The sequence below is a fragment of the Rhopalosiphum maidis genome, chromosome 1 (assembly GCF_003676215.2).
Source record: "Rhopalosiphum maidis isolate BTI-1 chromosome 1, ASM367621v3, whole genome shotgun sequence".
NCBI lineage: Eukaryota > Metazoa > Arthropoda > Insecta > Hemiptera > Aphididae > Rhopalosiphum > Rhopalosiphum maidis.
In genome coordinates, this window is record NC_040877.1 from 66,863,343 (window position 1) to 66,889,522 (window position 26,180).

The 26,180-nt window shown below is 28.2% G+C and overlaps 4 protein-coding genes across 8 annotated transcripts in view; 2 read left to right on the forward strand and 2 right to left on the reverse strand.

Annotated features, from left to right (window-relative positions):
- LOC113549767 (F-box/LRR-repeat protein 7-like) overlaps nucleotides 1–12,985 on the forward strand; it is a 36,635-nt gene extending 23,650 nt beyond the window's left edge. Inside the window, exons 4-5 of the mRNA XM_026951231.1 lie at nucleotides 8,697–8,876; nucleotides 10,491–12,985. Of these exons, the coding sequence (XP_026807032.1) occupies nucleotides 8,697–8,876; nucleotides 10,491–11,026 (716 nt within the window). The 3' untranslated portion in view covers nucleotides 11,027–12,985. The remainder of the gene's footprint in view (nucleotides 1–8,696; nucleotides 8,877–10,490) is intronic.
- Nucleotides 12,986–13,601: 616 nt separating this feature from the next.
- On the reverse strand, nucleotides 13,602–16,954 carry LOC113552076 (mediator of RNA polymerase II transcription subunit 21). 2 transcript variants are annotated; one of them, XM_026954751.1, is made up of 7 exons: nucleotides 16,664–16,954; nucleotides 15,809–15,917; nucleotides 15,628–15,728; nucleotides 14,823–15,373; nucleotides 14,564–14,725; nucleotides 14,225–14,482; nucleotides 13,602–13,853 (listed from the first exon to the last, which is right to left on the reverse strand). In XM_026954751.1, the coding sequence occupies exons 4-7, from the start codon at nucleotides 15,182–15,184 to the stop codon at nucleotides 13,634–13,636; spliced, it is 1,002 nt and encodes a 333-aa protein (XP_026810552.1). In that variant the 5' UTR covers nucleotides 15,185–15,373; nucleotides 15,628–15,728; nucleotides 15,809–15,917; nucleotides 16,664–16,954; the 3' UTR covers nucleotides 13,602–13,633. The 2 variants fall into 2 exon arrangements, with proteins under 2 accessions (XP_026810552.1, XP_026810560.1); XM_026954759.1 differs by lacking the exons at nucleotides 13,602–13,853; nucleotides 14,225–14,482; nucleotides 14,564–14,725 and having other exon boundaries at nucleotides 15,059–15,373.
- Nucleotides 16,955–17,019: 65 nt separating this feature from the next.
- LOC113552087 (zinc finger CCCH domain-containing protein 11A-like) lies at nucleotides 17,020–21,055 on the forward strand. Of its 4 annotated transcripts, XR_003405157.1 has the most exons (6): nucleotides 17,020–17,319; nucleotides 17,894–18,014; nucleotides 18,743–18,862; nucleotides 19,065–19,173; nucleotides 20,437–20,717; nucleotides 20,795–21,055. XR_003405157.1 is itself a non-coding variant. In XM_026954772.1 (5 exons), exons 2-5 carry the CDS (start codon nucleotides 17,952–17,954, stop codon nucleotides 20,571–20,573), a joined length of 429 nt encoding a protein of 142 aa, XP_026810573.1. In that variant the 5' UTR covers nucleotides 17,020–17,319; nucleotides 17,894–17,951; the 3' UTR covers nucleotides 20,574–21,055. The 4 variants fall into 4 exon arrangements, 3 of the variants coding, with proteins under 3 accessions (XP_026810573.1, XP_026810593.1, XP_026810584.1); XM_026954772.1 differs by having other exon boundaries at nucleotides 20,437–21,055; XM_026954792.1 differs by lacking the exon at nucleotides 17,020–17,319 and adding an exon at nucleotides 17,447–17,759 and having other exon boundaries at nucleotides 20,437–21,055.
- A 155-nt stretch (nucleotides 21,056–21,210) lies between these two features.
- On the reverse strand, nucleotides 21,211–24,523 carry LOC113552067 (crossover junction endonuclease EME1-like). The gene is given in 12 exon segments (XM_026954738.1): nucleotides 21,211–21,482; nucleotides 21,576–21,632; nucleotides 21,800–21,972; nucleotides 21,975–21,997; nucleotides 22,090–22,221; nucleotides 22,283–22,318; nucleotides 22,427–22,590; nucleotides 22,798–22,941; nucleotides 23,017–23,151; nucleotides 23,268–23,321; nucleotides 24,085–24,216; nucleotides 24,292–24,523. Coding segments are annotated over 12 exon segments (1,317 nt in total). The 5' UTR covers nucleotides 24,442–24,523; the 3' UTR covers nucleotides 21,211–21,365.
- Between the last annotated feature and the right edge of the window lie 1,657 nt (nucleotides 24,524–26,180).

Consider the following 26,180-nt stretch of genomic DNA (forward strand, 5'->3'; position numbering starts at 1 on the left):
TAGGTCATCTGACATTTTTTAGGTTTTAATATACTCTTATCATACATCCTTTAATGAATTGATTACTATTTAGGTACTAGGATTCCGATTATTATTGTTAGTTTGCCTGTATACAACTGTACAAATGCGTTATGTTTAAAATCATTTCCAGAAGGTAAAAAATACTTAATTAGTATACGAGTATATACTATATACAAATTACAAAGGAAAAAGTATGTTGTTAAAATAATAAAATGTTAAACAACGTATGTTTGAATTTAAGAATTGTGGCTTACAATATTTGAATAAACATGACTTCCTACCAAAAATAATGTAGGCTGTATTTTTTACAGTGGGAATTTAATATAGTATAGTAGTAATTTCGGGTTAAAATTCAGTAAGTACATGGAAATGTATGAATTATTCATCGTGTAAGGTGTAACTAGAGTCTATATTTAATGTATTTTTGGTAAATTTCAAACTTAACCTGTTCCAAAATTATCTGTATTTAATACATTGTTGTTGTTAACTTAATGTGGTCTGAAGCCTAAGATACTATAATATAATACATTAAATACATTTAAAAACGGAAAATATATTACAAGTGAACAATTATTTTTTAAGAGGACGCTACACCCGCATGTGTTATCTCCGTCTTGCATATGTACAACATAACAAATTTGAGTTCAGTAGAACCCATTATGTGTTGTTAGCTTTAATATTTACTTATCATATAAGTTAAAATATTATCAATGATTTAGTTTAGAATTTTTTTAGATATTTTAATTCTTAATTTTATATAGTCATGCAAGTTTGCAAGTTTGTCATGCTATATGCATGTAAGACAAATACAGCAAATGCTGGTGTTGCGTCCTCTTAAAGATAAAAAAGTATCTTGTAAAAACATATATTATATGATGCAAATAATGTTATGAATTTATAAATATCATAAATAATAAGAACTATATAGTGTTAACCATGGACAAAAATAACTTAGTCCGTGGTGTTAACGGAGACCTACAAAATGTATAAATTAAAAAAGTATAAATATAATTAAATAGATGAATAGAAATAAAAATCTACAGGAATTACAATATTTAAGTCTTTGAGTGGGAATAGTGGGATAATAGGGGTGACAATTATTTACAGTTAAAATAGCCCTCGGGCGAAAAATTCTTAAATACGGCCTCGTCTTCATTTATATATGCTTATATATAAGGTATATTATGTATATTATGTATTTCGTGCAATCGTGTATGAAATATATACGTTACATATTATATCAAATGAAGTTGTATAATATTAAATATTAGCTGAAAAACTCGTCGAGTATACAAATTATATTAAATAATTGGTTTTATAAAATGTATAATATTATTCTATTATAGTTGGTTTTCTGATAAATTTTTACAGCGTTATTAAAATAATAGTAATAAAAAAAACTAACAAAATATGGTCACAGCTAAATACACAATAATTAATGACATCTTTTAGCACTGTGAACATATAGTATATTATATCCATCACATGTATATATAATGTAAATTACCAAGTATATGTATACATAATATATTATACATTTTCTCAAAATGTCATTCGGTAATTAAACTCAAGAAGAACTACAGCGGTATAAACATTTGGTTGGTCATTGACAAATGATTATAATTTATATAATACATAATACGCACAGCCGATAGCGGCCAAGGACTCTTATAGACGTGCGGACAGCTACATATACAACATATAAACACACACACACCATACGAGACACGCATAATATAATATATTATTATATATATACTTACCGACTATACAATACTATATTCCTTTGTGGATCGATTTCGTAGAAAACTACACACACACACATATGCACACGCTCATGGCATATGTACTATCTATATATTATATTTAGATAGGTAGGTACTAGGTAGATACATTGTACGTGTGTATAAATTGTATAAATAAATTCTCTTCCTCTGCAGTGATGTCTCGGTGTATGCCAAGGGAAAAAATGTCCTAGCACCGCCACATTAGGACGCTTTTTTCTATTTATTTATCCTGCACGCGTGTTTATCTTACCGGCTGTTACCTATACCGAGATTATCCTGCCACTAGCTAGTATATACTGCTCATATGGCGAATAACGCTCGCACGAGGAATTCGTTATTGACCAGTACCTACTTACAACATACTATATATATTGTATATAATACAGACGCTGCTAACGTTAAAGTCGTTTAGAATTTAGAGATGGTCATCCGCTGTAAGCTAGTATTATTTATATGTATCTATGAAGTTCATATAGTGCCAAAACAGTTTAACCAATAAGATAAATGTTTGTTTAACTTAAAAAAAAATATTATGTAATATTATGTATATTATAATAATATTTTGAAACCGAATTCTCCCAGTCTTTTAATAACAAAAACAATTGTTTGCTATATATGATAACACATAATTTGTTGTTTTGTACCTACTGGCATTTTTAAATGATAAATCAGATAAATTCAATATCTACTGAAGTGTCCAAAAAATCGTATAATAATTGGTTTGTGGCCTTGTAGGTTAAGCAGTTGTTCTGGGTCTTAATAGGTACATGTGGAAATGTCATATTGGAGATATTATAATTGGATAGTCTATAAAATAATGATACGTGAAAAAAAAAAAGAAAAAATTGGCACAATTTACAGGGTACTTTAACCTGTCAAGATTTTCGATATACTATTAATTAAAGCTTTGCATATGAATCATTTATTCGGTTTACGAGTTTTGGATGTAGTAAGAAAATTCAGGTTTTTAGAGTTAATGAGCTTTTCTGGTTACGGTTAAATATAAATTTATTTGGGTTAATTACAGTTAATTCTTGTGTTAAAAAAAAACCAATATTTTATAACAATTACTATGAAATTTTCAATGCAAATTAAAAGTAGTAATTAGATGTTATTTTTAAAGTAAATATAATAAAAAAAATCATATTAAATTAATACTTAATATTAATCAGCCCATATTTTAATTTTTAAGGTCTACGGTCTGTTAGGCGCAAGTGCATGACATGTGATATTGAGGAAGTTTTTAGGAAGTTATATTTTAGAATGCTGAATTTTAGAATACCAAGTTTTAGAAACACCATGTTTTAGAAAATATAACTTTTCAATTTCAATTTTTAGAAATATATTTTTTTTTCTGTTTACTCGTATATAAAATGTTTTATAATGTAATAATTGTTAATACTTAAGATTATTAGAAATAGCTCTCATAAATTCATCTAATTATTATAGTTGGAATCATCCCGGGGCGGATCCAGACCAAGATAACAGGAGGGGGGGCGATTTTTAAACGGCACACATTAATTTTAATAAAGTATTTATTTAGGTACATACATATGTTACATTCCACAGTCTCGTACAGAACAAAAAAAATATTTTTTATAATAGTAATAACAGTATAATAGTAATAAAAAATATATCACTATAATTTTGTTACCCTTGAAGTATAATTATGTCAAAAACTAAAATTAGGGACTTAAACTATTTTTTTTTTTTAGAGAACGGGGAGACCCCCTCCCCAATCGCCCCCCTCTGGATCCGCCACTAGTCAATCATCAACTATTCGTTTACATATTTGCAATAAGTTCTCTAAAATTATCTTGAATACTCTATTTGAAATCAACGGTTCGATTGTTGCTCTAGTTTCATGTTTTTTTTTTTTAATTTTGGAGATAAATACTAAAACAACATTTAACATTTTTTTAAAACACAGATTTTCTAAGTTTCATATTCTAAAATATAGATTTTCTAAATCTTGTCATTCTAAAACTCAGCATTCTAAAATATGATTTTCAAAAACAAGCACCCAAATCTGACGTGTAAAACTTATTGTTATTTTAGTTTTAATTCTGTTCAAGTGTGTACACGAATATAATTTTAAAAATAAACCATAGATAAATTAATTTTTAACAACAATACTGTTGACTGATTAACGAGAATGATTATGAAACTGGTTTGTTTTCCAATTTGACGGCAAAGGAAAAAAATTAACGGACGATATCTTTAAAAATCGTGAAAGTGAAAGATATTACGAAGTATTAATTAATTTACATTTAATAAACAATTACATTAAAGTTTCGTGAGTATTATACTGAAAAAAATTGCCATTCTTTCCTAATAAGTTAGAACACACTATATTTTTGTTTCGGTTATTTTTTATTAAGAAAGTTAGACTTGGACAACATAATTATTATTATTGAACGTTAAGAAATAGAATAAAATAATAATCTAGGTTTTCTTTGATTGTTAATTACAAAATAATAAATATACCATAACGTCCATAACTTTAAGTTTTAACTAACGTAACAAAAATTAACATTTCTTATTAGTTACACAAAATTAATGAATACTTAACACATTTAAGTTTTAACAATAAAATACATAATTTGATGATACATTAAAATTTAAAGTATAATGATTATTTTATATATTTCGTATCAAATATATTATTGGTTCTTGCAGTCATGATTTTTTCTTGCGTGTAACTTATTGTGACATAATGTTAATCTGAAAATATACATTTTAGTCCAGAAAAAAACGTTTAACAAACACTTATAAGCTATTTTATTAATAAATTATTATTAAATATCATAAAATGGGGTGAATAGAAGCAAATTTGTGAGTTATTAATTTTATGCCCCCTCCCCCATTATTATGTGTTACAAATTTAAATTTATAATGCTTGTCGTCATTAGTAATTATTTCATTTAATTTTAAAATAATAATTCAACATTCTGTATTATTTTCTTCAAACAAGCAAAACATGCTAACTATTATCCTAGTGAAAAACATACATATAAATTAATATGCCACTGAATATTTTTACATGATTTAATAATTCGGATTTCAGGTTATTTCAAGTGTTAATTTTTCAATCAATATTGTATAATATTCAGGTTTTAAGTTACGCAATTTATTTGAGTTAATTCGGGTATCGGATTTCGGGTTACGTTCAGGTGTAAAGCCCTGTCAAAAAAGGTCTATTATAAGTACACCACTGGTAAATTATTGCTATAACACAAGTATTTACCAATTTAAAATAATAACTCAAATATGAAATAAGTAATGTTTAATAATAGGTATAGGACGTAGGTGTACTTACTGCAAATATATATATATATATATACTTTTGAACATTTAGTGGACGTAAGACTTTAATGTGTGTCCATTTGGACACAAAAAACATCCTTAAAAAATGGTCTCACAGTGTGGCTTCTCTCAGAAGACGGTTTTACGAAGGACCGTATTATTTATAAAGTTATAACAGATAGATTTAGTTATAATAATATATTATTATACATATTTATACATCAGTATAAATTCTGTCGTTCCGTTCCGGAAATTATATCGTCACCCCATAACCCGTACTCGTTTGCAGATTATACATTTATACGACTCGGAAATAGTATGTAATATTATAAATAATTGTTGTTACCTATAATGTTGTCGCGCCGACGCCCGATAGCCGATGCTGCAGCTATTCTATTCTTGAGTGCTGTAGTGGTACTGCTATTGCATATAACATTATAACCTATACAACTGCATTGACAATTGACATTTTAAGCTGTACATAATTGTTTTATGTGGTATAAACCATCAAATGATGTGTGTAATATATTTAAGTACCTACCTTATATTATAGTAACCAGAATGGCTGCACCTAGTACACTATACTGCATTACTGTTAGACACACAATCTGTACCAATATTGTTAACGATATCGTATACGTTCATTTATCATAAATCTTAATGATTTTTATCTTTTTTTATTGTTTAAACTGAGTATCCACGGTATATATATTCGTCCATTCCCGCCCACCTAAATTCTTTATTGTCTTTGGCTCTCCATCTCCTGCCACAACTTTAAATTTGATGGAAATTTTAACTCAACTTTTAAAAAATAAAATATTTACACGGATGATTTAAATTATTAGTAGAATTATGAGTAGAAATTAGAAAAATCAAAAAACCTATTACAATTTAAAAATCATGATACATTTTAATGATAATATGAAATTCAATTTTCACATTATTTTAGTTAAAATAACTGAAATTTGTCTTTGTCTTTATAACTTTTTAATTGTATTTAAATTAATTTCGTTTAAGAAAATCAAAGAAAAATTTACTTCTCCTATTTTTGATGGAGATAAAAGACATTTTCCCACGGTATATTTTCAATGATATAGAGGTTTCTTCATTTTTTTTTTTTTTAAATAAAATTATTTTTTTTTGTTTTAATGTGTAGTAAAATTAATTGAAATAAATATTTATTCCAACATAAAAATGCTACAAACCTATATATTATATTAAGATCGTACTATGTACTAAACTACCTGTTATGGGTTTATACTTTATTTACGTATATCGATATTAATAATTATTATACTAATAATTAATATTGTATAATGCAAAAATAATAATAATATGAAGTGTACATTTTTGCATATGTCATATATTACAGTATTACACATTATAACCATATTAAAATAAGCCAGTAATACTAGCCTAAGGCTATACGTACCGCTACCAACTGTGTATATAAACTACATATTCTGGTTCTGTACTATGGATATATACATTAATGATTTTTTTAAAATCATGTTTCAAAAATATTGTTTGGAAATAAAATTAGTTTACTGCAGGGAAAAGCATACCGGTGAGACTGCATTTTGTATACTATGATGTTGACAAATCGCAATGCAAAAAAATATTACATCATATTTATTATGCGTACATACGTCGCATTTATTAATTATTATAATATGTATTGTGTAAAGTAATTTGCTAAGACGGTTTTTTTCCGGAACACTGTAGGGCGTTTAGTTTTCAAAGACTACACATTGCAGTAAATCTTGAATTTCAACCATTCGACGAGTTTCAGACATTAGCGACGATTTTACATCTCATCTATAATCGTATACGTGTAATATAGATGTGTTTTAAAATTTCAAGAAATCATAATTCGTAATGTGTATAACTGACCGTGAAGCAATGCAAATCATATTGGCGCGCGGCGGCGGTAGTTTATAACGATAATAATATACAGTTGTTCCCGTCATCGTACTTGCATACATGCACACACCCACACGACGTTAACTATAATATGAAATGCGAATAAAACTAAAAGGGCGTGGTAAATCCAGTTGTCTCGAGATATGATATCCCTGAGAATATTTTTTAAGGGGCTGTCAGTCATGTCCATATAATATCTTTGAGTTTCCGACTATTATGCAAATAAGTTTTTATTTTGCAAATTATTATTTATTTACATTATATCTGATATTTTTGGTTTGCTTATGTGAATATTTAAATTTATTAAAAATAAAAATAATTTTCAAACGATTATAATTGCAGGGTAGGTATGACAAATCATTTCGTATATATTACTTTAGGCATACAATTAAACATTTTTTGATTTGTCTTGTGGGAAGTGGGGAAAAATATAAAGTACATACTATGTATAGTGTACTTATATAGATGGATAGAACGCGGAATACCTATAGGCTATAAGTAATAAAATATTGTAAAATAGGTAAGGTTGCCAAATTTTGATTATATTCTACTTAAAAACTTCTGAAATATAGGTATAGACGTTCACGAGATTATACGATGTAATAGGTTATAACTTATAAATAATATTCTATAAGAATAATATGAATACATATATGCAGTATGTACATTGTACAAAAAATGTTTGATTGAAAATACCAAATTTACCAGTATTATAAAAAAAAATTATCAACGTTTATACAATCTTTTATACAATAATCATGGTTCAATAGCTAACTAAAGTAGTATACATTTACTATAAAAAGAGAACAGGGTATGATAAAAAATATCTGGTAAATATATTACCAAAAAAAAGGACTTCATTTTACCAAAAAATTATAATACATTTATAATTATTATGCACTTACAAATTATATAGGTACCAATAATTTAAAATATGCACTAAAAAAAATCAAATAAATCGTTTTTTACTATTGCCACTTACTATCCGTAATATTAAACAAAAACAGACGTAATAAATAATTTGATTAACTTTATATTCTATTTTAATAGTATTATTTGAAATACAGAGTCATTTTTAAGAAGAAAAAAGTTTTTATATAGTCTTTATGATAAATTTTCTACGGTTTAATATATAATTGTTAATCTTGACTTATGAACAACACGTACCGAATGCTTGACTTTATATTCATTTTCAAAATATGCTTTTAAAATCAAAAATATTATTTTTAAGCCCAAAAACTACAAAATATACAAATATGTTCACTAAAAATTATTTGTTAAGATTATTTGTTTACAAAATGTGTAAATTGTATTTTGTACTACTAAGCATACGAAGTCAACCAAACAAAATAAGCAAATGCGTGAAAATCTATATATTGCCTATATGGCTATATGTATTTTTAATTTGTATTACTTCTTCTCAAGTACCGATATATATTGTATATACATTAAACCTTTTTAGTGTATGTATGAAAAATGAAATTCAGTCATATTATTATTTTTTTTTAAATAATTTAAAATATAAACAGAATTTGTTCAAAATAAATATTTGCTTCCTAATTAGTTCTATAAATTAAACGTAACATGTCTAATAAATAATTAATATTAGGTACCTAAAGGTATAATTCATTTTTAACCGTGAAATGTATCTTATTTTAGGTTGTGTTAAGGTAAGCACCGTTGGAGTGTATAGTCGTCCGGAGCCATCGCTGAGACTGTGCCTGCAGTATTTGGACTTAACTGACTGCCAGCTTGTCGACGATGCAAATCTATGTGTGATCGTTAGTAATTGTCCACAACTAGCCTACTTGTACCTACGGCGTTGCACTAAAGTAACAGGTAATGACATAATGCATACATTTCAAAACATTCAATAGCTACTAATTAAAAGTTCTACCTTCATGCTTATAACAATTTTGTTTGATTTAATCCACAAGTCATTGGCATATTATACCTACTTTATTATGATCATGTGTGGGTATATTTGTTATATACAAATAAATTTTGGTACCATTTAAATATAAATTATAAGGTCTCTATTTTGTAATTATTGTTGTAAATCCCTTTAGTTATTATTATGTCATTACTTTTTATAATTATATTATTGTAGATTTATTATAATATAAGTATGTAATTGTATTGCAACTAAGCGAATGGCGAATACAACGTGTAGGTTTATATTATTTATAAACTATTTTTTTTTCAATTTAATATTCATATTGAATTCGTTCAGTGAAGCTTATTATCTTTTTGAAGATTAAATAAAAATAAATGCTTACATAGTTAAGAAATTAATCATACGATAATATTTTATATGGTATATTTGGTTATTTATATATCATATATTGTATATGTAGACAATAATAATATATCATTTAGAGTTGAGAAAGGTAAAACATTTTCCATTCAGATTTTGTCTCATCCTGGAAAATGTGGAATTCCAGTTATTCACATTGCGTTCATACTTGGGTAAATACTCCACAAATAAGAATTGCTCTGTGGATCCGGTTTTAATTCATTAAGACGCTTTTTTATTTGTCAAGAACGTGTATATATATATATAGGTATAATGATTATAATGCCGTATATATATGCACTATAACTATTTTATTGCAGTGTCTCTTCAATTCTAAAATAAAAATAAATCGATGCAAATTTAATAACAAATACAGTTCCCGCACGTGTATATAGTATTATAGTATATGTAATATGTATAATATATATTATAATAAGTTAGTTTACTTTTATCAATACTTCAGTTCTCGGCTGTCACATAATTCTCCACTTGACTGTAGAGATTACGAGTCAATGATTGTCTACCTAATTAGTTAAACATACATATTATACTTATAATATACAATTAAAGAATAGAAAATCTAGATACATTAGGTTTGTTTGGATTACGTCCATAATAATAGGCTTGGAAAATATGTGGGCTATAAAGTATATAGCCTATATAATGATGTGAAAATTATATTATTTAATATTTTATAATTTGTAAAAGTTGCCAGAGTTTAATACTGGATTCAATATTAGAACTACCTATATGGCTATATATATATATGTGTGTACTTTACACTTTTGTAAAAATATCATCTTTAAGAATAATATCATCCTAGCTTAATATAATTAAGTTTAATAATATATTTTAATAACTTAGAAACTACTCGTTTGAATTTAATTTAGATATATCAACATATTCAACAAGGAAATTGCTTTATAGTTAACAATAAAAAAGGCTGGTTTTCGATTAAAAATATTATTCTCAAATATAGCCAAAGCCAGTATAAACACCTACTTAGGATATGTATTAATTCATTATTAAAGGGAAAAACTGGAGTGAACATGCTTGGTGAATCACCTTATGTTAATATTATGTACAATATTTCAAAATATACATAATTTTAAAATATTTAATATTTCATTGTCACGTGACGTTTATATTATTTCCAGACGCCGGTATCAAGTTCGTGCCGAGTTTCTGTTCGGCGCTGAAGGAACTAAGCGTGTCAGACTGTCACCAGGTGACCGATTTTGGGCTTTACGAGCTAGCTAAATTGGGCGCGCTACTGCGGTACCTGTCGGTGGCCAAGTGCGATCAGGTGAGCGATGCGGGGTTGAAGGTGATAGCGCGCCGATGTTACAAACTGCGGTATCTGAACGTGCGCGGCTGCGAGGCGGTCAGCGACGATGCCATCACGGTGCTAGCGCGGTCGTGCGCCCGGCTCCGCGCGCTTGACATCGGCAAGTGCGATGTGAGTGACGCGGGCCTCCGGGCGCTGGCCGAGAGCTGTCCCAACCTGAAGAAGCTCAGCCTCCGCAACTGTGACCTGGTAACCGACCGTGGCATACAGCTGATTGCGTACTATTGTCGGGGGTTGCAGCAGCTCAACATACAAGACTGTCAGATATCCGCGGACGGGTACAAGGCCGTGAAGAAGTACTGCAAGCGGTGCATCATCGAACACACCAATCCCGGTTTCTTCTGAACGGCCACGTTGTATATACTTAGGTGGTATGCTGAGTGATCCATTTAACGTAAGGCAGTCATAATTGAAACTTCTATTAACGTTTATGAAAATATTATTTTTCCCATAATTTTAAGTCGTTCAAAAAAAATTATATTCATATCATTTTCCATCGTTATCGTTTTAAATGAAAACATACATTTTCATGTTCCGAAATATAATTTTATTCCGAATATTTCATCTATAAAGATCAATTTTTGAGCGAGTAGTTTATTAGTTATAAGTACGATTAGATAAGTAGAATAGTGGACACTCCGTTCATCTAAACTTTAAATACTTATTAGATCACATTACTTACTGGCAACTGTTGTATACTTACTAAACTTTACTAACTTATAAACTATACTCGTTCTAAATTTGATTTTTGTATATTTAAGTACTCTAAGAAATAATTTGCTTTGAAATAAAGAATTAAGAATGAATGTTGTGTTATAGTATTAAGAAAGTTTAAAAAAAAATTCAAAGTATTAATAATTTTTGAAATAATGAGCATTTTAAAACAGATGGATCAACCTTCAACCGATATTCTTGGGTCGTATACGGCGTCGCGGTTCGGTAACATATTATATGACGTGTGTAAGTGTCTCATAATGAATAGAATAATTATAAAATTTCTAAAAAGTAATACGTGAGTCGGCGTGGGATGGATACGATAATTATAAAGTGATAAATTTAATATTATTAACGTATAGTTACAACTTGCAAATAGTCTGAATTATCTAGGACCCTTTGAGGGTCAGGTTACTCGTGCAATATAATAAAACCTATCGACTAACAAATACTGTAAGACGAAAAAATTATTTTAAATTTAAATTTTTCTCTTTTTTTGCATTTATGGCAGCGAATATTATATCAATATTAAATTTTAAATCATCGTCACCTACGCCGATACGTTCATATTATTTAGTTAACCATTTATTTAAATGACGATCAAACCTTATCAGTTATCGCTGACACTGCCCATATACATAACTATTAAATATATATTATTAAATCAACATATAATTATTATGATATCATTATTATTTATTAAACTCTCCTGATAGGAGGTACCTATGAAAAAAAACTTATACACAAATCGTAAGTTTGTAGTTTTTTTTTTAAAAAATTCTAATTTCTTTATCAATTGTGCACCTATATCTAATATCGATGTGATTGATGTCTCAGTTATAACTCTTATTTCTTAACATAGGTACCAAAAATAAATTGAATTGACTTTCTAACTTCTATTTCATGTTTTCAGAGATTAAATATTTTCTATGATCCCATAAATTTTCAAATTATTGTAATTATTATTTATTTTCTAAGGAGATTGTTCGTAAAAATCCACGTTTTGCAAATCCAGTAACTTTTATTTTAATAATTATTACCTGCCGCATGGCTGTACAATAATCATATAAGTAGTAATTTGTTACTATTGATTAACTTAATCTAATTAGTTATCATCAAATACTACTTTAAAATTCAAATCATAATATGCATTTATATTTACATAATCGTAAAAATAAGTAAAAATAAAAAAAAATTGATTTATCAAGATATTGCATGTTACCACAAAAAAAATTATAAATTTATTTGACCGAGAATTATAATTAACCATCAGGGTGTTTCAAAATCATATTAACTGATAAACTACACTAAAATTAAATGTACATATATGTCTGTATAAAATGTATAAATTAAATGTTGAAGTATGGTTATCAATTGATATTGTAACATATTATTGTAATATTATTAATCTTTATTTTCAATCATAACTAAAGTGCCATCTAATTTGTCTAAATGTTGCCATTCGACTTTCGAAAAGAAAAATACACTACTTATTATTTTAATAGTATTTTATTAGACGACTGTGTTTATTTATAAGTCTGATCACAATTTAAAACTTTTATAGTTTATATATTATAATGTTGTCTGGTTAGAATTTAAATTATTATACTGTAAGTGCTTCGTTATGTAATGAAGTATTCATTTTAAAATAGAATACATTATATAAATATGTGTAAAAAAATTTTTGATAATGTACAAAACTGCTTGTATACATTTTAAATAATTGTATGTTTATAATAACAAAGTTTCAACTGTTTTTGTTTTAATTTTATTGTTGTTATTGCAATTTATATTGTGTTATTTCTTGTACAAAATGTCAAAATAAATCCTATCCAAAATCACAATTCCTAATATTTTACTGATTTAATAGGTACATTGAATGCTTGGTATAAAGCAGAGGTGCCAAACTCGCGGGACACATGAGGCCCGCAAGGGGTATTTTGTGTGGCTCGTTACAAATTTATAAATCATTTTTTTTTCATTAGTTGATACTGATCATTGTACTTTTATATTTGGTGGCCCACTCGGAGATGATTATCTACCAAAGTGGCACGCCGAACAAAAAAGGTTGGGCATCACTTGTATATAAGTTTTTAATCATTTCATTCAAAAACTCATTACACAGTGTGAATAATCAAGTTTTGGCATATTACCACATGTCTTATAGAACATATTTGTCAAAATCAAATCAAAATATTCATTTATTATTTTTAATAGTAAAACTTTATTAAAAAAATATTAACGTTTTTTGTAAATACAAGGTTTTAATTCTAATACAGGTAGTTTCTTTTTTAATGCTGTTTTACTTATATCTTGAATTTTTTTAAAGTCCATAAAGACGAACATTTCAATTGTCTGATCTAGTTTTGTTTTTTCAAATCCATATTTAGCCAAACTATCAATAAAGGTATTAATATTATCAAATCGGCTTTCAACTTCAGCTATTTTCATCAAACCTCTAAAAACAAAACAAAATATTGTATATTTATATAGTATAATGTTTTATGTATTAAATCAAAAAAGTAGTAAGACTTAAAATTTAAACTGTATGTATACTCAAATTCAAGTTAAGAAAACTTCAGTGGTAACTACTTTTTGTTAGAAGGGGTGAAGCAATACCAGTTATTTACTCCCACATAGTCAAACATCTATATATGTCCATGTAATGTAGTTACACCCCTGTGTATAAAACAGTCCTTGGCCACCAAGCAAAATTTGCATCAAGTATACATAATACCATACAGAATAATACATTTAATACAAATCTCTTTTTTTTACAATATCAATATTCAAAACATGTATCGTCATATTATACTAATTTTTAATTACCCAGTTTTCAAAACCCTATTGGCTTCTTTGATAAATGATTGTAAGTTTGTACCCATCAGAGAGAGACAAAAAACTGCAATGTCAACAGATCCATTGGCTAAGCTAGTATGAGCCATATCACCAGCAGTTACATACTGATTGACTGCAACCAAATCAAATGAATGAACTTTTACTTTAGGAAATGTCCTAGCAAGTTTTGCATCACCACAACCAAAATCTGCAACTACAACAGGTGAATTGGTATTGGAATTCTTCAAACTACAAATTAAAAACAATTTTACTTAGAAAATGAATTAAAAAATGTAATTATTACAAGGCACTTAAGTAAATGTAGCTTACATTGGTTTGATTTGTTTAATTATAACACTTAGCGGTTTTACTGGCCATTGAATAACTTGTTGCATATAACCATTATGATAGGCTTTGAATGCACTTGGTTCTTTTTTAAAATATAGCAAAGCTTCTTCACTGCTAGATGAATAAAATTGTTCATTTAAATATCTGAAAAATGTTTTTAATGTAAATACATAAAATATATTAAATAATCAACTATTTACATACAATTATTAATAAGATAAAATCTTTAACACTTATATACCTGAATCTTGCACCTTTCAGTTTATCTTTCATCCTCTTAATAAAGGACACAGGTGTTTTGTCTCCATCGACCTTTTTCTGTTCTTTGTATAAACTAGGAGTAGAACTTTCAGGTGCACCTTTGTAACTTATATTTGTTAATTTTGTTAAATTATCATTTACGATAGGTTGAGTTGATTCCACCTTAGCTTTAGGTTTGTTTTTTTCATTTTTTAGACCAACTTCAATCAATGCTTTTTTTGATATCTTCTTCTTTTTACCTTTTTTTTCTGTTAAACGTTTTATTTTGTTTCTTTTAATTTTATGTGTCTTACTGATAGCAGAAATGGCTTTAGCAACATTTTTTTTGTTTTTAACTTTCATTGTAATAATAATATGTTTTTATTAACACGTATTGTTATCACTACTTTGCTGAATATCTAATTGCTGTTGAGCAATATCAGAGAGAGCAGCTTGTATTTGTTCAAGAAGAAGTTCACCTTTTCTAACTACTTCTTCCAAACGTTCAGCAGCTAACTGATTATCTTGTTCTAATCTCCTCAAACTTGCAACCTAAAAAAAATTGTTATATTTAAATTAATAGGTGTACTAATATTTTCTTTGTAATTCCTATACATCAACAGTTCTCAAACTGCGATACATACAATTAGTACTGAAAATCAATAAATTATCTGTAACAGATCTAATATTATATTATAAATGTATTGACATTATGAATAGTTCTATTTTTAATCAATGATATAACCAATAACACAAATGGTATGTGATACGTGAATAAAAAGTTTGAAAACTTCTACCATACATACTTGCAAATCTGTAGAAGTATCGTCGTTAGGCAGTGATTCAATTAATGCGTCAATATCTTTAGCACAACGAGTTATTAGTGAAGAAAATAAGCTTGTATAATCTAAAACAATTAACCATCAATACTTCATCAAATTTTAAAGTGATTCAAAACACCAATGTATATATATATATATGTATTACCTTCTTGTTGTTGTGGTGTTTGAGAACCGTTTCGGTCAAAGTTAGAAAACTTAGATGGTAAAGCACACTGTTGTAAAATGCCAATGCTGTTGCAGAAGTTATCTGCTTGCTGTAAAATTGTTATTAGTTATTAAGTTCATAATTGAAAATTAAAATATATACAAAAATACACAGTAAGTATTCATAATTTATAGGTTATTTATTGTGTCTTAAATGATTTAAATTAATCAAATATACCTTGACTAAGTTGACTATACTTAAAATACTGTCTGGTGACACTAAAGGTAGAAGACACTACTACATACTCTGTATTTCACCAAGCATAAGAATCAAACCATATACATAAGATAGTTCAAAGCGAATATAATAAATAATGGCTAAATATTAAATTATACATAAAAATTGTTATTTGACAATGTAAACTGTGAGGCCGTATTATAATGACATTTGATATATAGAATACACACTGATTTTATGAAATATATATATCAGTATAAAAATTGTCATGATTAGAGTCTAAAGGGGACTATGTACGTCATTAATTTCCTATGGCAATCTGTATAAATTGAAACCATTTAAAAAATGATCATACAGATTTTGAGTAACTACATTTGCATTACCCAGCACAAATTCTAACTGTAAAACATTTTAAAAATCGACTTGTTGAGAGTTAATCAATAAAGCCATTTATTTAATCATTATGTGTGTAATTAATTAAACGTCAACTGGCTCATTCTAGTTCATTCAAACGATTATTTATATTGGTACACATAATAGATTCTTAACCACACAGTAAGCTGGTATGCTAATAAATTGTCTATCGTTCGCACTTGGTCAATTTTTACTGTAGCTTACTTGATTAACAATGTCTTGGAGTTGGGTGAGACGATCGGCCATTTAGACGACGACAGCGATCAGTAATGTTCTCGACCGGAAACCGGACAAAAGACACTTCACAAACAATGATAGACACCAAAGATCACACGAACTACGAAGACTGTAGACAGAAAGACACGCGCTCGTTGCGACACGGGACTACGGTAGAATGATGAAAAAAAAAAAATAGTGGGTGATAACAGCGTCGGCGAATTACAAAGAGGTTCCGTCCGCGTCATGTGATTTCAACGTCTACGGGCTAGGCGATCCGTGTCGCCGCGCCGTGCGGTGCCGTTTTCCGAAAAACGCCGATAACGCACGACGAGCTCTGAGCGGCGTAATTTTTTTTCATTTTCTTATTTCGTCCACTTTGACTGGTATTTCGCTAGACCAAAATTTTTACGCCAATTACAACAGTAACAGTAAACAAAACGACGACGGGACTCTCGTAATAATTACCGTCCGCTCTTTTGCCCGGCGGTTTTCATGTCGAGTTTGACCGGCCGCGGACATTAACGTCGCCTCCGCCGCTGTGACAAGTCGAACGCGCCCCAACGGTACTCGAATCCGGGGAACAGGAACCACCGGACCACAGCGGCGGCATTGGACAGGGGACACCACCGGGGAGGAAACGGGTAAGACGGGAATAGTGTTAATGAAAAAACGCATGTCGCCCACCGGCCACTTCTACTCGGCGGCGTAACTCCGGGGGCGCGCACGTTGTGTCGCATCACTCGTTTCCGTCGGCGACAGTCTCACGCGTTATCACCTCACCGGGAACGTAGCACACGCACCGCCTGGTATCATCTCTCTCTCACGCGGTCGCCTGCCCGGAACGTATTCTGCGAACGTGCGTGCGTGTGCCCCCCGCCCCCGCCGGTGGAGCTGTCTACTGGACGGTGGTCGGTTTCTGTGCCGTTTTGTCCGTTGGTGCCATTTGGGGCCATTTGGCATTTAATCGCGACCGGTGGCCCGTGGGAGGTACGTGGACGTCTCGGCGATATATTTTTTTCTCGTGTCGCCGTCTCGTCTTTCACACGCTTGCACGTCCTGTCGCCGCCCACTCCGACTAAAAGTACAATAACGATAATATCGTTATTAATAATAATATGTCCCAACACCCCACCTACCTGCTTATCGACCCCATCCGCTTGTGTTGTTCGGTGTTTTTAATGGTTCTGTTTTGACACGATTTTTTCACGCCGACAGGACTGATCGTACGAAAAACGAAAACCGCAGAAAACGCCACTCAGGACCATCAGGAACCATGGAAAAGGGTGACAAGAAAAACAACGATTGTTACTTTTACTACTATTCGACTTGCATGAAGGTTGGTTTTTGTTTTACAGAAGTCATTGGTAAATGTCACAAACTAGCAACTGCTTTCTAGTTTAAAAAAATGTCCCCGTCATTATTAAATCTAAACAGATCAAATACTAAGTAATTTTGAAAAATTTCAATGTTATGGTAGAAGAAATATTATATTCTGTATTAAATTTAAAACAAAATTCAATTAAATATTTTAAAAAATTTAGAAATAATTACTATGCCCATGTGAATTTTTATCTATAAATTCAATATATTTCATATTTTAAATATAAGTTTTGCTTAACAAATTGTGAAAAGCAATATGAATATATACAACTATTATAAATATATCCAGTGGGTGTTTTCGGTGTTAAAAGACACCCCCCTCGGCTGTATTTATATGAAAAATATAATATTTATAATATAGGATTACAATAATTTGGTTGTGGTAAAATATGTTCAATTATGCCATATTTACACACTACCACGATTTAAGATAAACTTTAATATTGTATGGAGTGTGAATTCCTTCACAAGTTACACTTTATTACAAAAAAAAAAACCTTGGTTATGCCACTAAATGTATCTAAATTGAATAATATTGTCAAATCTAGTAACTTACTTTTGATTAGAAAATAAAATACCATATGGTATTTGTCTAAAAAATCTAGTTTTTTATTATATTATTATTAAAATTTGAATAACTATTATATTATCTAAAATACATTTATCTTGTGTATAATTTTATAGGGAGACAAATGCCCATTTCGCCATGAACCACAAGCATTAGGATGTGAAATGGTATGTAGTTTTTGGCAAAACGGGAAGTGTGAAAATGATCATTGTACATTACGCCACATGGAATTGAAGGTAATTACTTATTAGATTCATATAATAGATTTAATATAATATTTTCTTTAATACTTCTTAAATTAATTTTTATAAGCACAAATATATAAAATAAGTTTTTAATCGTCTATTGTCCATTAATGTTTTAATAATTTCCTATAAGTCTCTTTTCTATTACACAATTTTGTAAGATAATGTATATCCTTTATTTATTTGATTGTAGAAAAACCGAAAAGCAATACCATGTTATTGGGAAAAACAACCAACTGGATGTCGTAAGCCATATTGTGCGTTTTTACATACCAAAACCCGAGATCCATCTCAAGATGCAGGTATGCCCGAATTACCCTGAACTATAGTATATTGTTAATTAATTTTATGAAAATTAAATATATAATTTAAATTGAATATATGTATTGATTACATTGAACATCAGACACTTTACTGATCCTGTTAATAAAAATTTAAATCCATTCATTATTATTTTAGTTAATTATTCATTTATCATAACTAAGGTCCGGATTTATTTGTTTTTACATAATATTATTACCGAGTATAACATGCAGCCTTACAAAAGTAAGAATTGTGTACTATTCATTAGACACCGAATTCACAGGAAAAGATTTTTTTGTATGTTTGAAAATATTTTATTCTATGATATCAGTTATAGAATATTTAGTCTATTTTGAAAAAAAAATGTCGACTTCTTATAACTTCAATTAAAAGATACCCAAAAAAAATTGTTTGGATCATTTACAGCAAATGGATTTAATAATTATTACAATAATTTTTTTTTGTATCATTTTGATTAAAAAAATAAAACGCAGTGATAGTACCACAGAATAACCAAAAGGCAGGCTCACTTTTCTAGTATTACATGGGTTCTTAGTGAGAATAGATTTGCTTTATCTGTTGGTCAATCGGTAAAGATAATAATACAATACAACTTATTTATGTATAAATGTTGTACTAGACCCAAAATTTAACCGATTTTCGAATTCTTATTAAATGAGCCTTCTGGTTATTCTGTGATTATTTATCCATACTGATAAAAACAAAATATTTGTTTATCAAATATTCAAAATCCAAATACTTTGTTTTAATATTACGTTGCATTTAAGATTTTAAATTGAACAGAATAAAAAACTAGTCATAAATTAAATTATCAATAATTCCATTACAAAAGTGTATAATTAGATGTTTAATGAATAATTTAAAAATAAAATAGTAAAAATATGTGTTTTTTTACACAATTTCGCATATTTTTGAATATTTTTAAGATAATATAGACAGAATATTTGCAGCTTTTTTTTAGAGAGAATAAGCATCATATTTTAAGCATATTTAGAGAATATAAATCCAGACTAATCATAACATATTAAAGGTACACATTTTGATAACTAAGTTTGAAATAATGTATTACTCAAAATTGTTAATATTATATTAAATTAGAAGGTAGAAAATTAAAAAGGTTAACCAAGTATAAAATATATATTCAATATTTTCCAATAGGATTTATGGATTAATGTTAAATTCTTTATCACCATAATTAATAAAAAAAAAAATACCAATTTGTATTATTTAATGTTTACTAGGGGCTATTGCAATCGCAGCTAACACCATGGCTATTGAAAATAGTTTTCGCATAAACCCAATGGCTGGTGTCGCACTTACTGCTGGTCCTGAAGCTGCATTGCGACAACGTTATGACCAGCCATTACGAATGAATTGACAACCAATGAACGCAAGTACGGCATCTACTGTTTATGGCAGTTCTGTCGTCACACTGCCATACGTATTCAACAATAATCAATCCACTGCTGCCATGTTTCTTGATCATTGCAACTTTAATGCGTTTATATAAAGTTCAATAATGGTATTGAAAACACATTCTCAGTTCTGAAGAATTTAAAAAAAATACCTTATCCTAGAAATTTTCATATTCTTGGTTAGGTACAAGGCAGAACTGTTTCACTCAAAAAATGCAATATTCAACAACTTAAGGCCGAAGCTTGTTTATTTATTTATCTTTGTTTTTCTATCTGAACATTTTATTTTTATTTTAAACTATTGTTATTATTTATTTTATTTTTAAGTAATTTTTAATGAACATCATGTTTTTTCTGCACTGTAGTTCATAATATAAAAAACGTGTTGCATAATTCTACGTTTATTCAGCTCAATTTCTATTAATCTGGTTACATTCTAAATGCTTTGAGAGAAGTCATGAATTAATGCTTTTTTTTTATCTTGTTATTTATATTAATAACTATTTATGAATAGAAAATTATAGTTTTTGTTTTGTTTAAAAATTATCTAAATAGTATTAAAAATGTAAAAACTAAATTTATATATACAATTCATATATTATTATGACAATGAATTAGACGTGTCTAGTCTATGCACACTTAATATTATGAAACTGAATATAATGAAAAAAGAAAATAATTACCAGTAATATAAGTTGTTATTAAATAGTTTAGTTTATGTTATTTATTTATAACTTTTTTTCCATTATTGTTCACTATTCTTGGGATAATGTAGTAGATCCAGTATTATCTGTGAAAAATGTGTATATTTTTTTGCTCAGTTCTGGTCCAATACGACGATTGGAAGCTAGTGGACCAAATCCACGGCGGACCTAAAATTTGTATTCATATTAATTAATTTTTTTTGATTTCTAATTTAAATGCAAATATACCTTATGCTATTTTAATATTTTAAATGAACTTACTGGAATATCCTGTAGCAATGTTTCTCCTTCTAATCTTGAGCTGCAGTTATCATATGCCTAGATAAAAAATGTAATATTAACTATTATTCATAAATACACAAAATAATGGATATTAAATGCATTAAAAACAAATATTTTTTTTTAATTGTGTCTTTATATAATGAAAATGTTTGTAAAACATAATATATATAACATTAATAAATAATAATTTGTTTTTTGCTTACTTCTAACAATGCAATAGGTGACCCATATACTGTTGCTATTGCTTCACTTGTCTCGAGACCACATAGTGGAAATTGCGATAGCATTTGTCTCCATAGTTGAGTTAAACCTGTGCCATTTTTGTCAACTGTTACACAATTTTTTGTATGACCAGATGCATACCAATCACATCCTCTTGTTCTTCTTTGTATTTATTTAATCTTAAAAAAAATAATGTTGATTTCATAAAAACTAAACTTATCAAATTTAGAAATTTTAACTACCCGCTTAAAAAAAAAAAAAACTTAATTACTTGTATGGTTTCTGTGCAATAGATTTTGTTAAATAAAGAACTGCCAAACCTATATCATTCTTATTTTCAACAAAACGAAATGAAACTTGACAACTTAACATCATCTGTTCAAGGCTATTCAGCATATCGGGCCTATCAAAATATTCAAGTTTAATAATTACACAAATTTGCACAATATCTGTCAAATACATACCCAGAAACCTTTCCGTTTTTTTTAGATTTTATTTTTCTATAACAAAATGAATGAAAAACGTTTAAAAAAATAATATATAAACAGAGGAATTATTTTATTTAATCAATGTTTCATGGTAGTAAATATAATATGAAAATAACATACTTCAGTTGATCAGTAGTACTATATATAATGATTGAAAGTTGTGTTTTATATAATTTAATATCATTTATTTTGTTTAACAATTCATATGATGTAATGAGGTTTTTGACATAATCAAATTCCCAAATTAATAACATAAAATTTTCATCCTCACTAACAGTATCAGACTAAAAAAATTAAAATTTAATTAAATGTATATAACAATTTCATAATTATTAGTTAATAGGTAGTTATATACCAATGTCTATGTTAATTTTGTGTTTTAGATTCCAAATAATAAAAAAAAAATATATTTATTGAAATTCATAATGATGAGTATTTTTTTTACCAGAAACTTAAATAATAATCTATGTTCAAAGCTTTTTATTACTTACTATACATCTTGACCATGTTATTGAATTTAATACAGTTGAATATGACTCAGTTTTATAATTTGCGTCCGTAGATTCTATTTCAGATATTATTTTCTCAGTATATTCATGATTCATCAAATTCATATCAATGTGAACAGTAATATACTAAAATAATGCAATACAAAATATTTATTAAACAAATTAAAAAAATATACAATAAGTAAATAAATACATACATACCTTCATACATTCCTTTGGACTTAAACGTTTTAATTCTTCAGCTAATCTCTTTTTTGCATCTTTTCTAGCCTTTTCTTCCTTTTTTCTTTCTTCAATTTCTTCTTTTGTTGAACGCTTTTTCCGTTTTGGTTCTATCTAGAATATTAAAAACATACCCTTGATTAAAATTTAAAACCAATAATGCAAAAGTTCTATTAAAGGAAAAAGTAATTTTTAAATAATCTTTATTTATTTTTAACTGATTTAAATACCTTTTCAGTTGCTTCTTCATTGTTTGTAGTAGTGTTCATACCTGGTTCTGTCCTCTGTTTATGATAAAAACAAAAAATGTTTAATTCCATCTTTTTTGTATACCAAATTAAAATGTTATTAAAAATTTTATTGGTAATTTTGCATTAAATACTAGATTATATTTAAAACGTTGACTATGTACTGGTTAACTAATTGGCATCATGAGAATTGTTCAGCAACACATTTGTCCAATATATATTAAATGTAAATTATTTATTATTACCTGATTATTATTTAGTGTGATTAAAAACATGTGTTAAAATATGTATTCATATGCCATTTGGACGTAAAACTAGGCTTGCCATTTTTCCCGGTGTCCTGGCCGGTCATTAAGTTTGTCCTGGTTAATAGAAGCTGAGAGAAAATAGCTTTAATATTGTATTATTTAATAATGAAACAGAATAATATTGTACACTGTACATTTATATGATTATCTTAAATTATGTTATTTACAAAAGGGCATATTGAATAACTTTTTTTTAGATAACATAATTTCCCGGTTTGATTATTTCAAAATCTGGCAACCCTACCTATGATCATATAAGATCAGTTTCTTTTTATTATTTAAAAAAAAAAGACATACGCACTAAGTCGAAACCGCAAAAATACATACACAGTCAACATATTTTAAAATATACCTACAATTAACAAGTAGTAATTATTTTTTTTTAAATAGTATAAAATAAAATATTTTATCTTATTTTTGAGTGATTTTTTTTTGTAACTTATAGACTATTTTTACTCTTATATAATTTTTAATAAATATTTTATACTCACAGGTATACAATTATTTGATTTGGAGTGTTCGACCAACATAGAAAAATGATTTTTATTAATCTGAACATCTTCCTGCACATAGTCGCTGTGATGTAAAGCTATTTTTGGAGATACCAATTTTTTTCGTTTTTGCTAAAAAGAACGCTTAATTAGTAACAATTCGACATCAACGATCATTATACGAAATTCATTAAATTCAAATCGTACACGTTGAATAACTTGTTGAAAAAATTCAGGTTCCTCTGAAGCTGACAAACAATCTTTATCTTTGCACAAAGTTTCATTTACTCGGCCATCATCGATTATAGAAATATCCGAATCCGATATCGTATACGTATTATAATAATCTTCATTCATGTTATTGTCAAACAATTGAATAATGTAAGTAACAAAATAATATGATGAACTAGTAACTACGACCTCTCAGTCTAATAGTCGAATGACGAATTCAAATTTCAAAATTTATAGAAATTGATAAGTATTATCTTTATTTTAATTTACGCGCCATTTTTAGAGGTCATATGATAATATTTAATAAAATTGATAAAAGTATAAAGTATAATATAATATTATATTTATATATTTATATTAATTTAATACACTATACAGGGTCCGGCAAAAAGACCTCCCTAATTTAGAAAAAGCGCTGTGTGAGTTGTGGTAGTAGTACAACAGTAGAGAAGGTATCGATGGATATAAGTAGATGTAATGGGAAGGAACAAAATTTTATTTAAAAATTAATTAAAAAAATAAGCGCGAGAAAAAGTTAATAACAATTAACAAGCACACACAATGGGTAATGGGACACCTTTACTTGTATTACATACTTAAATAATTAAAAATCAATTAAACCTACTTATCCAAAATTCTTTAAAATATTTTTTTTAAATTACCTATTTTATATTATATAGGTACAATAATTATACATATTGATGTCTAAAATGTTCTATGATATGATAATTTTCCCATAAAGTAAGTTCCTTAATCGGCTTAATCTCACCATCATAAAAACACTTGACTATACTCTCAAATATCTAAAAATAATAACTGAAAATGCAAGTTTATACGACTGTACTAGGTATTCCTTTTGCTCAAGGACGCCGGGGGGGGGGGGCAAAGGGGCCATTGCTCTTACTAGAAATTATTTAAAACTATTGTTAATTTAATGTCACGCATATTAATTATAACATAATTTTATTGAGATCCATTTGAGAAGTATGACATAATGTTATTTATTTTCTATTTATGGGTTATGCTATTTTAGAATGAAGGCACTAGAAATATATTAAAATTTAAAATAACCTTTTTGATTTGGTTTTAGAATTTTGATATTGCCACGGATGGGATTTTATCCTGCGGGTGGGCTTGCTTTTGCTACTGTCAGTACGTCACTTACCTTATTGGCATAACCCTATTGACTCCAGCAACCCAGCGCTTGAATTGGTAAGTACGGAGCGAGACGGAGCTCCTCTACAATTTTTTTTTTGCGTGCTCCAACTCTATTTTTCCACTATAATAATTAATGGGGGGATGGCACAAATTAATATTCAATATAATTTTTATTAAAATTTACATAAATTATTTAACGAATTTTACGATTTTTAATATCAAAAACAATAATTATTAATTTTGTTATCTATTTAGTTTATTGAATACATTATGTATATGTTTATTATATTTTTTTCTACGCTAAGATGTAACAAGTAGCCACGTAGGTATTATTTTAAAAATATATTATACTTGGGATTTAAATATATGTGTAATTGAAAGTGGTAGCCGGTAGGTATTTAAAATATAATTAAGGTTGGTAAGAAAGGATATGATGGGGGCAAAGCCTCCCACGGGTCTGTGTTAAATAATTGTGCACTTGAAAGTTTAAAATGCCGTTTTTAAATCATTGAATTGAGTTCCTCTACTAAATTTTTCCCAATTCGAGCACTGCTTGACCTTAAACTTCGTTGGCTACCTCATATAAGTATATAACATCCCTTACTGCCTTTACTTCTCGTTAGTCTAATTTCCTTAGGACCGTGTCTAACACGTGGTGGTGATCACATCTATCTACTAGATAGTCTCCTATAACCATATATAACGCT

Bases quoted from the DNA above. Each gene is read 5' to 3' on its own strand.
- LOC113552076 (XM_026954751.1), bottom strand. From the start codon at position 15,184: ATGAAAGTTAAAAACAAAAAAAATGTTGCTAAAGCCATTTCTGCTATC. The intron at 14,726-14,822 runs GTATATAAGTGT...AACATTTTTCAG, and splicing joins CTGAAAGGTGCAAGATTCAG to ATATTTAAATGAACAATTTT. The intron at 13,854-14,224 runs GTAATTAAAAAT...TTTTGTTTTTAG, and splicing joins AATAGGGTTTTGAAAACTGG to AGGTTTGATGAAAATAGCTG.
- LOC113552087 (XM_026954772.1), top strand. From the start codon at position 17,952: ATGGAAAAGGGTGACAAGAAAAACAACGATTGTTACTTTTACTACTAT. The intron at 18,863-19,064 runs GTAATTACTTAT...ATTTGATTGTAG, and splicing joins TACGCCACATGGAATTGAAG to AAAAACCGAAAAGCAATACC. The intron at 19,174-20,436 runs GTATGCCCGAAT...AATGTTTACTAG, and splicing joins AGATCCATCTCAAGATGCAG to GGGCTATTGCAATCGCAGCT.